Consider the following 13,712-nt stretch of genomic DNA (forward strand, 5'->3'; position numbering starts at 1 on the left):
AGGGGTTCCTCAAGGGAGTTGTGCACGGACTGGAACGTGAAACACCGGAAGAAGAACTTCTCAACAACCTTAGAGTACGCACGCAGGGCGTCACAATCGCGCAAGCACGCATGTTGGGAAAATCTGAGACGGCAATGATAACCTTTGATGGACCCATTGTGCCGCGTTTTGTGTATTACTTTGGTGGTGAGATGCCATGTCTACCATACCAACCCACAAGACAATACTGTAAACTGTGTAAAAGCCAAGGCCACAGGACGGACGTCTGTCCAACAACCACTGTGAATGTGTGTGGTGGCTGCTGGCTTAAAGACCCTCCAAACGACCACGAGTGCGTTCCCAAGTGTGCACTATGTGGCGGGGATCATCCAACGGCGGCAAAAGAATGCACTAAAAGGCTTAAGAAAGTCCCCCAACGGGGAAAAGAACAGGTACAACAACTTAGACACGAAAATGGACAACGATCTCCAGGAATACTGAAGCGTCGGTGGTTCAGCACCGAAAGGCAGGATATGGATTTAACGGATGGGTCCGACGCGGAATCACGCTCCGGATCTCGATCCAGTTCCCGCTCGAGATCAAGGTCCAGATCGAATTCCCGAGACCACTTCAGCCCCAAAGGCAATCGGCAAGAAGAAAGCAAAACGAACAAGAACAAGAAGCTCAAGAAGACATCGCAGCAACAGCAGCAGCACCACCACCAACAGCAGCAGCCGCAGCAGCAGCAGCAACAACAACAGCAGCAGCCGCAACAACAACAACAACAGCAGCACCACCACCACCACCACCACCAGAAATTCAGGGTAAGCTGGGCAGCGGCAGCCTCCCAACCTCCTCCAAACCAAGCGCAATCAACACACACACAGCTCGCGCGATTCGAGCGAGAACTAGAGTTAATGCGTGTAAGAATGGGGGATTTAGAAAGAGAAAATAGGCAACTTAGAAGCCAACAAAAGCAGCAGCAGCAACAACCACAAGAGAAACCCACTCAATCTTCCTTGGCAGGACAGCAGCAGCAACAGCAACAAAGCGTATCAATATTGAACGGCGACACTGTGGTGACGATAGCTATTCTGAAAGAAGCCGTAAAAGAAATAGTTCCCTCCATCGTTGAACAGGTCATGGGGCAGGTAGACAGAAAACTCGACGTTTTGTAAAGAAAAATTCAAGCGCAACAGATAGAACTCGCGAAGACGTTGAGAAAGCATACCAATGGCAGCCACATAAGGGAAAAAGCAGATAAGGCATACAACAGGCCGGGCCTACTTAATATGACACAAGAAGATACTGACAATGCATAAGCGACTAAGAAAAACTACGGAAGAGTGTGACATATGGCAGTGGAACTGCCGGAGATTCCGACGAAAAAAGGAACAGCTTTCACAGCTGGTGGCCATGCAGCCGAGGCCACCTGCTGTGATAGCTCTCCAAGAGGTGGGAATAAGGCCAAGCATGCAGAGTTATGACACTCATGGTGAAGCTGTGAATAATAACAACGAATGGAGAGTGGCGACATTAGTCCACAAATCCATAACCACAATACAGCATAAACCGATAGAAGGAATCGAAATCCCACATATCATTACGGAAATTCTATATAAAGAGAAGAAAAAGAAAAGCATTTTCATCCTGAACATTTATAGCCCACCTCGACAAAGAAAGGCAACTTTCGACAAACTATTTGAAGATTCAGCAAAGCTAGCGAAGCAGAGCACGCTCATAGTGGTGGGGGACTTCAATGCGAAAGGCCCAAGCTGGGGATACCTCACTCAGGATGCCAAGGGCAGAAACATAGCCCAGCAAATTGAAATTACAGGTATGACACTCCTGACGGATCCAGCAATGTCAACAAGACTAGGAAACAGTAACTCCAGAGACACGACACCGGATCTAACTATGTGCAAAAATTGTCAAGAGGTGGAATGGCACAACACTCTAGAAAATCTAGGCAGTGATCATTACATATTATGCACCACTATACACACAGATCAGATACGTAAAAGATTGGCGTTGCCAAAATAACTAATTGGCATGCGTTCAGAAAATCACTGGAACAAAGGTTGACTGCCTCAGATATAACAAACTTGAGTGATTAGTGTGACGAAATAAGGCGTCAAAAATAAAGGCAAAGTAAAGAAATTACGCGATCAAGCAATGCCCCTGAGGTCTACTCACACCTACTACATCTTTGGGAAGCAAGAAGAAGCCTTACGAAAAGATGGAAAAGACAGAAACGTAACCGTGAATTGAAAGAAAAAAATCAAAGATATCCCCCAGCGCGCAGAGGATTACGCCAATCAACTAGCTGCAACTAATTTGGCCAATTTCAGTGATTCACTCAATTGAACGCTGAGTACGGCCAAAACATGGAACATACTGAAAGCCATGATAGACCCCACGAAGACAAAAAATGAAAACAGTAAAGCCGTTGAACGATTGCTGCACTTATACCCAGGTACAAAAGAGGACCTCATTCAAGCGATGCATAAAAAAATGCTTTGGGGAAGACGGAGCGACACCTTCATATCAAGGAAGGTATAAAGGATCACCGCAACCTGATTTAGACAAGCCTTTTACGGACGCTGAGATAAGAGCAGCCATATTTAGTAACAAGAAGAACACAGCCGCGGGTGCAGATAAAATCACCAATGGTATGATCAGGAACCTAAATGACGAAGCCTTTGAAGCTCTCACTAAATACATAAACAAACATTGGCTGGCTGGAACTGTCCCACCAGAATGGAAACATGCGATTGTGGTCATGGTGCCTAAACCAGGAAAAAAACTTGCCATTGAGAACATGAGACCTATCTCGCTCACGTCCTGCTTAGGAAAAATCATTGAAAAACTGGTGAACACCAGGCTCCTCAACCATCTCGAGAAGAACAACCTCATGCCCGAAACTATGTTTGGCTTTCGCTCACACCTTTCTACACAAGATGTTCTACTACTTTTAAAAGAACAAGTATTAATGGACATCTCTAAGGTTGGGGAAAACGTCGTTATGGCAGTTGACATGAAGGGAGCCTTTGATAACATCAGTCACAAAGCAATACTAGAAGGTCTGCAGGAAGCTAACTGTGGAGAACGAATGTTCGACTACGTCAAAAGTTTTCTTAGTAACAGGACTGCAACAATCAAGCTGGGAGATTACGAATCCGACATCATTAAACCTCCAAACAAAGGAACACCCCAAGGAGCGGTCATTTCACCGACACTTTTCAATGTCGCCATGACAGGCCTTGCAGGAAAACTCAAAGATATTGCCGGTTTACAACATGCGATATATGCACACGATATTACGGTATGGACAACCACAGGCAGCCTAGCAGAGAAAGAAGATAGGTTACAACAGGCAGCTAACACCATAGAAGAGTACGCAAGGATACGGGGTCTTCAGTGCTCAGCCGAAAAATCAGAGCTCATTCACTTTATGAAGAGAAAAGCACGGAGGATCGACCCGAATCTAAAGCTGGAAGTCAAGCTCGACGGAAATGTCATTCCGGAGAAAGATACCGTACGCATACTAGGAATGTGGCTTCAAGCTAATCAGAGATGTCTGCACACATTAAATCAACTCAAAACATCAGTACAGCTTAGAAGTGTGGCGGCTAGGGCTAGTTGGCATGGCATGACGATAGTTATAGCGCGAGAACAAAACGACGACACAGAGACAAGTAGGACACGAAAGACACGACACGTCTGGACACGTCTTTCGTGTCCTTCTTGTCTCTGTGTCGTCGTTTTGTTCTCGCGCTATAACTATCATCAGTACAGCAGATCTCACGCATGATCTCGCGAATAACAAACAACCATAAAGGCATGAGAGAACAAGATACCCTAAAATTGGTCAAAATCCTCGTCATCAGTCGCATTACATACTCGCTTCCATATCAAATTATGAACAGGGAAGAGAAGGAAAAATCAAACCAAATAATTAGAATGGCCTACAAGACAGCCCTGAGATTACCGCGGAATACTTCAAACGACAAGCTGCTGGCGCTTGGTCTTCATAACACAATTGAAGAATTATCCGAGGCCCAGTTACTAGCGCAAGAAAATCGCCTTCTCCAGACCCCAACGGGCAGAGCAGTCCTAACAAAACTAGGGCGCGATACTTTATTACAAACACACCAAGAAACTAAAGAAGTACCAAGCGAATTCAGAAAATGGTACACCGTATTGCCAATACCAAGCAACATGGATCCTACTCTGCATGCTGGAAGAAGAAAGGCAAGGGCTGACTACATAGACAAAAAGACAAGATTTTTGAACACGGCCAGATTCACTGACGCCGCGCCTTATCAGACCAATGCGAAGAGATATGTGTGTGTAGCCACCGACCATAGAGGGAAAATTACAGCCTGCGCTTCAATAGATCAGGCGTCTACAACACAAGCAGAAGTTGCCATAGCACTCGCAATAAAAGAGGGATGGACGCGAAACGCTCGATTAACAATAATTTCAGATTCGCAAAAAGCTTGCAGAAACTATCTAAAGGGCAAAATTGGAGCACAAGCGCTCCGTATATTGGTTGGGACAGGATGGGACCCGACAGTGAAATACGTACAGGCTGTGACTTGGGCACCGGGGCACGAGGGTGTGACAGGGAACCTGCGCGCGGATGAGGCGGCTCGAGGCTTCACAAATCACCGAGCCACTCAAGCCAATGCAAGTGATGACCCTACACCCCTGGACCCTTGCTTCGCAACAATTTTAAAGTACTACAGAGAAAATAGGCAGCTGTATCCACGTCCTCACAGCAAGCTCAGCGCTGTGGAGGCAACAGCGCTAAGAAAAATACAGACTAACACTTACATAAATCTGCACACTCTTCACCTGATCTACCCCACGGCGTACAGAGATATGTGCCCGTGGTGTGGAGCCACCCCAACGCTCTTTCACATCACGTGGGAGTGCGCAGAGCACGACGAAGAGCACGAGACCACTGGCACGTGGGAGGAATGTGAGGCGCTGCTGTCTAGCCCAGCCCTAGTGTATCAGCTGCGACTGATCCAAAGAGCTGAACGGATGGCTCGCGCCAGTGGGGCCCTGGAATAGGGGCACCACCCTGCCGGACAGACTTCGCTCTCCACCCCGTATATTCTACGGGGCACTGGAGTTCAAGCCTGTCTGGATTATGCATATAATAAAGTTTTGTACTACTACTACTACTACGCCATTTTTTTTATAAAGGCAGAAATGGTAGGGACTCCTGTACTTATACTTAAGGCACTTTATAAAAGAACCTCAGCGTGCCAAAACTTCTGGAAAACTCCACTATGGCGCCTCTCATTATCATATCTTGGTTTTGTGGTTTAAACGCTGGTTATTATTATTATTATTATTATTATTATTATTATTATTATTATTATTATTATTATGTGCACCTAAAATAGGAGAACATGTAAAATGCTGCTCTTTGGCTCACAAGAGCTGAAATAATTTGCATATGGTGACATGCACACTCCACGTTACGGAAGCCAAGCAGCAAATCTCCTCCAGTATAGTAAATGACGTTTAATGTACATTAAATGATATTCACTAGCTCGTAGACCGATTCAAATGAGCCAGCTCTCATACAAATACTTCTCAACATGGCGTAGTCCTTCTCAACATGGCGTCTTTAGAACAAAAACTATTTTTGTGAGATGTAACAAATTTCGCCAATTTCAATGTTCAAAACTGAATATATTTGCAACATTTACAATTAATTATATGTGAGTTTTCAGTGTTATGCAGAATAATAAAAAAAATTGTTTTTGTTTCTATTGCGTTTTTTACCGTAGATGTCGCGACAGTCGGGCACACAAACCAGCATGGCGCCTGCCAGCATCCCGAAATAAAAACTAGCAGACAGCTTTCATAACTCACTTGTCGCGCAACTAATAGAACCCCTCAATGGCACACTTCCATTGACGTCTCCGGGCCCAGTGGAGTCCGCCAGTGCGGTAAGCTCCTCGAGGAAGACCTACTTTTGCGTAACGTCACACCGACCCAATAGGCGTTCATTGTTCCAAGGGTGAACCCAAGAACTCCGGTGCTCGTCCGTCGTTTTGTGTGCTTTAAAAGATTGTTGCGTCATTCCGTGGTTCGCGAGGGCTCACTTCCCTCATGTGGCATCCGTCGCTTCAATCAATCCGACAAGTGTGCTCGATCGAACACGCTCGTAGTAGCGCGCAATCGACCGCCGCTGTAAGATACGCGGTGCATTTGTATGTTATCCTCGCATCATGACCTACCCTTGGTGTCCAACGCACGGTCGTTTATCTATTAACGGCACCATTGGACCGATCGATGTAGCGTGCTTGCGCCGCTGTCGTGGCCCTCCAAATGAAAGTAAGTCTGAACAGCACTCGAAGTACCAACCAACTACTGTCTTGAACTTATGAGGTCTCGTTCGAACACCAGTGTGTCCGCAGCTTTTGGAGGCGTACACCGGCCGGACCAGTCCCATCGCTCGGCGTTTGTTTGTCCTTGTTGTTTGTTTTGAGCTGTCGACGATTCCCGAGCCTTTGTTTAGCTTTCCTGTACAGCGAGGTGGACGTGTGAACATTGTGCCCGCTTATCGAACCGGTTGATGTAGAAATGATTTACCGATACACCGATCTTTTTAAAGTCAGCGAATAAAACGGCGCGTCTTTGCAGGCTGGTCGGCGATAAGGTAGCGAATAAGATAGCGATCGGGGGACTCCGTGATGACGTTATCTTTTTTTTTTTTTCTTGTCTCCAGTGCCTTGACTGCGAGGCCGTGCCTCGCCGTATCCTGGCGATGGCTCCAACGTGAAGAAAACTTAGTCACTACGGGGAAACACGGTAAATCAGCAGCCAGACGACGTGTCGTCTACGCCAACATGGAGCCCGCCGGTTTGACAACCGCCGGAGCCCTGCGGCGCCTGCATCACAGCCTCAAGACGGAACTGGAGCAGTTTAAAGTACGTGGACGCGTTACTTATCGAGGGGCATCGCGCATGCGCATTGGCCCCTCTCGTTGCCATGGTTACTGTACGAAGTGGTCGCTGCCTTGCCGCTGTACTTGGGATTGATGTCAACACTGAACGCAGAAGTAGCCGTTGCAGACTTTTGCGGTAAACATTTAAACTGGAAAGGGGCATCCGTTTAATCCTCAGCTGGTAGATTTTTCGCCGTACAAATGAAACAGACTTCTTACCACACTCACCTGCTAAAAACTTCCACTATCATACTACTAGGATGGCACTAGTGCTGTCATTCGCTTGGCGAGATCATTTTAAAGAGTGGATGCGTCTGAGGACCATGAATGGGTTGACATGCCCCTTTGATTGGACATGTACATTACTGCACACTACAAGTAGACATTGTCAAGCAGTCGAGTGACTGTGTGGAACTAGCTATCAAAAGAGATGTCTAGTACCATCCGGCATGTATTTGATGGCAGTCAGATTTCTGTACGGGCTTCAACTTTTACGCTAAAGGACTGGGTATGCAAACACAGATAAGAAAGAGAAGTCAAGACAACACAACCACGGACTAAGAGCTCAAGAGGTGCACACGGATGAAAAGGACAGTAGACACAAAAACTTACCTGCACATGTCCAGGCGAAAGTTGATGACAGTGAATCTGGCACATGTAGGGGGATCTACGTTAGTTTTAACATGCATACATGCCAACTAGGTCAGCTCTTTGTTACTTAAAAAGTTCATCTTTCTGAGCACTCTCTAGTAAGCATTCTTTCTACTTCTCGAGATGCTGCAGGACCATATTTAGTCTTTGTTGAATGTTTGCCATGAATAGCGCTTTGAGCTTCGCGATGTACTATCTTAGCCTATTGAGAGATGAGCAAATTGCCCCGCCGCGGGTGGTCTAGTGGCTGAGGCACTTGGCTACTGACCCGCAGACAGCGGGATCCAATCCCGGCTGCGGCGGCTGCATTTTCGATCGAGGAGAAAATTGCTGTAGGCCTGTGTGCTCAGATTTGGGCGCTCGTTTAAGAACCCCAGGTGTTCGAAATTTTAGGAGCCCTCCACTATGGCGTCTCTCATAATCATGTGGTGGTTTTGGGATGTTAAACCCCACATATCAATCAATCAGATGAGCAAATTATTAGTAATCATAACTTGTTTACATTTTGGACACTTCTCATAACATCGTCTTCACTTCAGCGTGTCTGTTTAGTCTAGATAGCCTGTGTCATGTATGGTGTCGCGAATTTAGCATCGAAAAACCAGGTCACGGTTGCACATGCCAGCTGCAACTGTAACATTGTACAACTGCCGTACATCTGGCTATGCTCATTGGGCAGTCATGACTTAATTGCCTAGAATGTGGATCGATTTCCTCAAAATTTGTAGGCCTTATAAAATGGCCCGTTTAATAGCTGGTGTTGTGAGTGTCTTTTACATTATGTAAAACTTGTTGAACTGCCTGTTTTACTGCTTCCCTCTGTTACTCATTTGATGGAGCTTATAACCACTGAGGTGGCTGTTTGGTTAGACCGGTTAGACATGGTAGAAACAACTGTCGTGCAGAGGAGGAGAGATAACAGGCATGGACAAACAAGCTCTTGTTCTTTAAGCTGATACAATTTCACATGGGCTCTTTCGAAGTTTGTCATTTTATGTGGTTTAACACGCCAGGGCGAATCAAGCTTGATTGCAAGAAGTTCAGCTGGCTAAGTATCCTGAGGAGAAGCGTTGGCTCAGACGAGTTGGTAATTCATGAATATTGCCTATATAATACGAAATTCACATTACAGACAACGAGACGTGAAAAACACTAATGCTTGTACGTTTTGCGTATCGTTGTCTGTTGTGTAAGCTCTGTGCTGTAGAGTTAACAGTTACATTTCCTGTGGTTAGCACGACTGCTTTCTTTACATTGCGTTCCAGCGAAGGGAGTGCCAGGTGACGTGGCTTGGGGAGTCATTCCACCACAACAACCCGCACTCGATTTTCCGGTGGCCGAGCGTGGTCCTACTGCTCTTCGAAGTGGTGGCATTTGTCGTGGCTTACTCGCTCGGAGGGTGAGTCGTCGTTCTCAGTGTGCGAATGCTTCGAAAGCACGAGCCAGATCGTCGCCTATTCACTTTTCGAAGTTTTTGTCGCCGAGCATTAACTAGCCAGTTTGTTCTGATCCAACAGGAAACGCCGTGCGTTGTGGTCACACAGGCTGGTGTTGATACCAAGAGACAAATTCTAGGGGAGCTCACAGACAGAAATCTTTCTGGTGAAATTGTTTTAGTGTAGCGAATGTAGGTGCAGGTGACTTCACTTCTGAGAGTATGTTGATTTGGCAAACGGGCAACTGCCATCACAGATTGGACAAAACTAGGCCAATACACTTGAAGCTACCATTTTCAATCATACAGGAACACACATATCTTCCTTTTGCAATTGTCTACTTATTGTATGCCAACTTAATTAGCTGTATTAAAGAAACATAATTTGGAACATATTTTCTTGAAAGAGCCTGGGATAAATGCAGTTCTTCATTATTCATTTGATTTTTATCTTGAAAGAAATCTTCGCAGAGATGCGGAGACATATGTCTTCATAAATGCCCTGCAGAATGCATTGCTTTTCTGTCAGTGTCTGTTATGGCCGCACATGTATGGTTGCCAGGTTCTCTCACGTCCCTTCGTGCAGCATTTTCCTTTTCACTCTTTTCCGACATTTTCGAAGGTTAAAGTTTCTTGAAGTAAATATAAAGGAACAAGCGCAATCAGTCTACTACGTGTCATCACGTTTTCTTTCAGGGGACCCGTGTTGGTTGGCGACTCTCTGTTCCTCATCTGTGTTCTCGCACTCAACGTCATCCTCGTGATCTGGGAGACGAGGCTGCGTCACATGGAGATGAGGCACCGCGCCCAGGCCATGGTCAACACCCTGGCCAGTGCGTCATCTTTTCAGCGACGGCTGCTAGCTTACTGCTGTTACTTATTTATTTTTTGTGGCACGAGCACCGAGCGATGCTCTTGGCTAGCTTTCAGAGTACCCTGTCTAGCGCCGCTGCGAGTTGTTGGAGAATCCATGAAAACAAAGGTGTATATAAGAGGGAGGGATTGGATTAAGCTGAGGGTTGTCGATGATAGTGTATACCTTAAGATTTGTATGTTATAAGTTCACAAGTTGTGGTTTGCATCTTATAATTAGAATTTGGTTCAGAAAGCAAGCAAATCTTGGGAACACATCAGATGGGACTCGCTGCAGCACCTGACGGATCATATCTCAATGACGTACCTCTTTTCACGCGGATTTGGCAGTGCCCCAAACAGAAACGCCAAAAATTTATTCAAGTGGGAAGAAACTGTGCAACAGTAGTGCTTCCACACACCCAAGCCTTGCATTAGGATCACTTTACGTTAATACTTACTAAAAGTACTGTTGCACTACAGGGGTTGAGCAGTAACTGCAGTAGGAACCAATCGGGATGTTATATAAAATAAGGCTGACGGCACGCTCCTATAGAAGCCACCCTGATGTGATTCAAAGCGCTGGCATAAAGAAACGAGGCCATTGCAGCAAGTCAAGCGTCCTTCGGATTGTCCATGGCTTCAGTGCGAACTGAGAAGAGGGAAGACAGTACATACACTCAAACCTCATTATAACAAGGTTGCATCTTACACGAAAATAAGTTCATAAAATCTGAAAATTTGTTATAAGTGTTTATTTGTAACACTACATGTATTGCAAGGATATTTTCCATTTACTTCGTTATAACCGATATTTTGCAATATTCGGGTATGTTATATCGAGGTTTGAGCGTACTAAGGTATGAGTGAAAGTTAATGGTCTGACAAAATCACATCTGGTCAGGATGAAACATTGGTGAAAACCTTGAAGGCAAAATTATATTTACTTCAACATCCTGGCTCCCACGGGGTAGCCTTGTTGACATTTTAGTTTACCATTTATTTAAACACACCTTTAGCACAAAGAAAGCTGAGTGGGTTGCATGATATTCATTTGTTTGCTTATTCATTTCGTACTGCCAGCATCTGCCGCCATGGGTGAGCCATTACGGTGCTCCGCTGCTGAGCCAAAGGTTGTCGGCTTGATTCTGGACACGGTGGTATCGTTTTGGTGGAGGTGAAAATTAGAGGCCCATTGCGATGCCAGTGGATGTTAAGAAAACGCCAGACGGTTGAAACTTCCAGAGCCCTCCACTGAGGTGTCTGTCGTATTCATGTTGTGGTTTTGTGACATAGAACCTTCAGATAATATTATAATCCTACTGCCAGTTTGTTTTACAAGCCATTAGCAAGAGTGGGTCATCCCCTTCATGCACGAATTAGGATGCACTATTTGCAAATGTATCGAGTTCGCATAATGCGATACCAAGACACTCACTATTATATTCCCATAAAGAAAATGAAAGATTGTGTTGTTTTGTGTGTTTCAGTTGTGTAAATGTTAATTTGCATGTAATTAAATATCAAATTATTCTGTAATCAGTGGGCTTCAACGCTTGCATAAAGAAATAATCATATTATAGGCCTAGAATGCATGTACAGTTTTCTTTTTTACTGTATTCATTTCAAGCACAGAAAAAGAATGATGTTTATCCTAAAATGTGGCACATCGAACGACTGTTTAACGTAGTAATGTCTTCAGTACAGATATCCTCTGCAGCAATATGCAGCACGATGAAGTTAAATTGCCCCTAGTTGTCCTTTGAGGAAGCCTGCTTGTATGTTGCACACTGCAATTCAACCTACTTGAGGAGATGCAAAGTCTGTAATGCACCTCCGAAGCTTATGTGTACGATTGTACACATGTCCACTGAAGGAATCATTCAAAAAAAAAATTTCGAACAATCAAATAGCTTGTGAAATGCAAGAAACAAGAAAATCTACTGAAATCTTGATACCGCAGATGAATATATTGGCTAAAAGCAATGAGACCTCAAGAAGAAATAACAACAAATATAGAACAAGTAATAATAAAGATGAAAGTAAGAATGCCAGAATTGTGCAACAAATAGGCTGTAACACGAATGAAAACAAAAATTAGCATACAGACTAATTTATGGATTCTTAACTACGGCACTCTTAAAGGGCCAGTAAACAGGCTCCAACTTTTTTTTTACACCCTCCATACAAGCTCGGCAATTCGTAGATTAGACCGCAGCGATCATGTTTTCTGAATATTACAGCGCTGCGCGCCACGCAGCGCCTCTATTTCGAAAAACGATTCCTGCGCATCTTTCCTACGCCTGACCGACCTCCTTGCACCCGCAGTGACGTCAACTCGGCAACGTGACGTAGCACGCAGCTCACTGATTGGTCTAAATCAGGTGTAAAAAAACAGTAGTGAAGTCAACGTCAGTTCCTGTTCCCACCCACAGCTACGAAATTGCCCCTTGTTTCTTGGCACTGGGTTTAAAGAACCAGTCTCGCAGTTGTCGTGTGCACGTGTACACTTCTCGCTCAACTACAGCGCCTATGCACACATGCAAATGTACTTTCGCCCTTGGCATGAGCAACACGGGTAAAAAGCGTTGCTCTGTCGTCGGCTGCAAATCGAAGGACTGGGCAGCGGAGAAGCATCGGTACCGGCTGCCTCACGGCGGGGCCCTGCGCGCTGCATGGCTGAAGCGAATCGGTCATCCAGCGACGTATGTCGGGGACCTAATCGTTTGTGGTCGACACTTCGCACCTGACGCTTACACGGTTGACCCGCGGCTGGTGCGGCACATGGTAAACTAGCAACCACGCTTCGCAGCAAGCAGAAGTGTGTTGCAACTAATAAAGTTCGCCGATGACGTCAATCGCTGACGTGGTGTCACGTTGCTGAAGTGCGTGGAGTCACGACGATGAGCTATGCCTTCCCTTTCATGAAAGGGAGAAGGGGGCGAGGCCACGCGAAAATTTGAAACCAGCTTAAACTGATGTTCTAACCCCTGCAACTTCCTTAATATAGCACATATTCGCTAAATTCTTGCGGCAGCATGTTCGCAATGAAAAACTGCACATACGTATATATCTTTTGAAAATTTTTTGGATCTCAGGGTTGTTTACTGGCCCTTTCAGAAAGGAATGATTGGTGATAGAAATTCCCTGCAAGGAAAGTGATTCTATGCCTTTATTGTCTCGTGACAGTACGCTAAGTGTAACGCAATCTTCAGCACTTCTCATTTTCTTTTGGCCATGTCTCTCAAAAAGACACGCTGGGTCACGGAAGCGGCGACGAAGAACCCTGGAGCACCTCGGACTATGCTCCTCTGTTCCAGCCAGCATCACCGTGCATCAGCCTTCAGTGGGCCGTGCGTGATGGCCGTCTGGTCAATGTGCCCGTGCACCTGCTGGTCGAAGGGGACGTGGTGGTCGTCCGGCCGGGGCACCAGGTGCCGGGAAAGTGCAGCCTGCTCACAAAGGTGAGCCGCTCTGGATGGGGGTCGTTTACGCTTTATGGCCAGTGTTGTCACTGGCTTCAGTGAGCAAGCAATTAAAAGATGTCAATAAAAGCATTTCGCAATAACTTTACTGTCATAGTGTGCAAAGCACTAGAAGGAGCAGTGACACTCAATTTTTCAGATATGTTTTATATCTGACAATATTTGTGTCTGAATTTACATTGTTCTATTTCCAAAGTAAATACACTCAAACCTCATAACATAGTTTCATCTCACAAATAATAAGTTTGTTATAACCGAAAACTTGTTATAAAAGTATATTCCAAGCCAATGCTTCCTCTAGAAAGATGCTTGCGACATCGCACGCTTTCCCATAGGG

General features: G+C 45.4%; 1 protein-coding gene across 1 annotated transcript in view; it reads left to right on the forward strand.

The window, feature by feature from the left end:
- Positions 1-5,809: 5,809 nt before the first annotated feature.
- l(2)k05819 (transmembrane protein 94-like protein l(2)k05819) overlaps positions 5,810-13,712 on the forward strand; it is an 82,821-nt gene continuing 74,918 nt past the window's right edge. Inside the window, exons 1-5 of the mRNA XM_037430522.2 lie at positions 5,810-5,951; positions 6,734-6,935; positions 8,869-9,002; positions 9,735-9,871; positions 13,143-13,354. Of these exons, the coding sequence (XP_037286419.2) occupies positions 6,855-6,935; positions 8,869-9,002; positions 9,735-9,871; positions 13,143-13,354 (564 nt within the window). The 5' untranslated portion in view covers positions 5,810-5,951; positions 6,734-6,854. The remainder of the gene's footprint in view (positions 5,952-6,733; positions 6,936-8,868; positions 9,003-9,734; positions 9,872-13,142; positions 13,355-13,712) is intronic.

The sequence above is a fragment of the Rhipicephalus microplus genome, chromosome 7 (assembly GCF_043290135.1).
Source record: "Rhipicephalus microplus isolate Deutch F79 chromosome 7, USDA_Rmic, whole genome shotgun sequence".
Taxonomy (NCBI): Eukaryota; Metazoa; Arthropoda; class Arachnida; order Ixodida; family Ixodidae; genus Rhipicephalus; species Rhipicephalus microplus.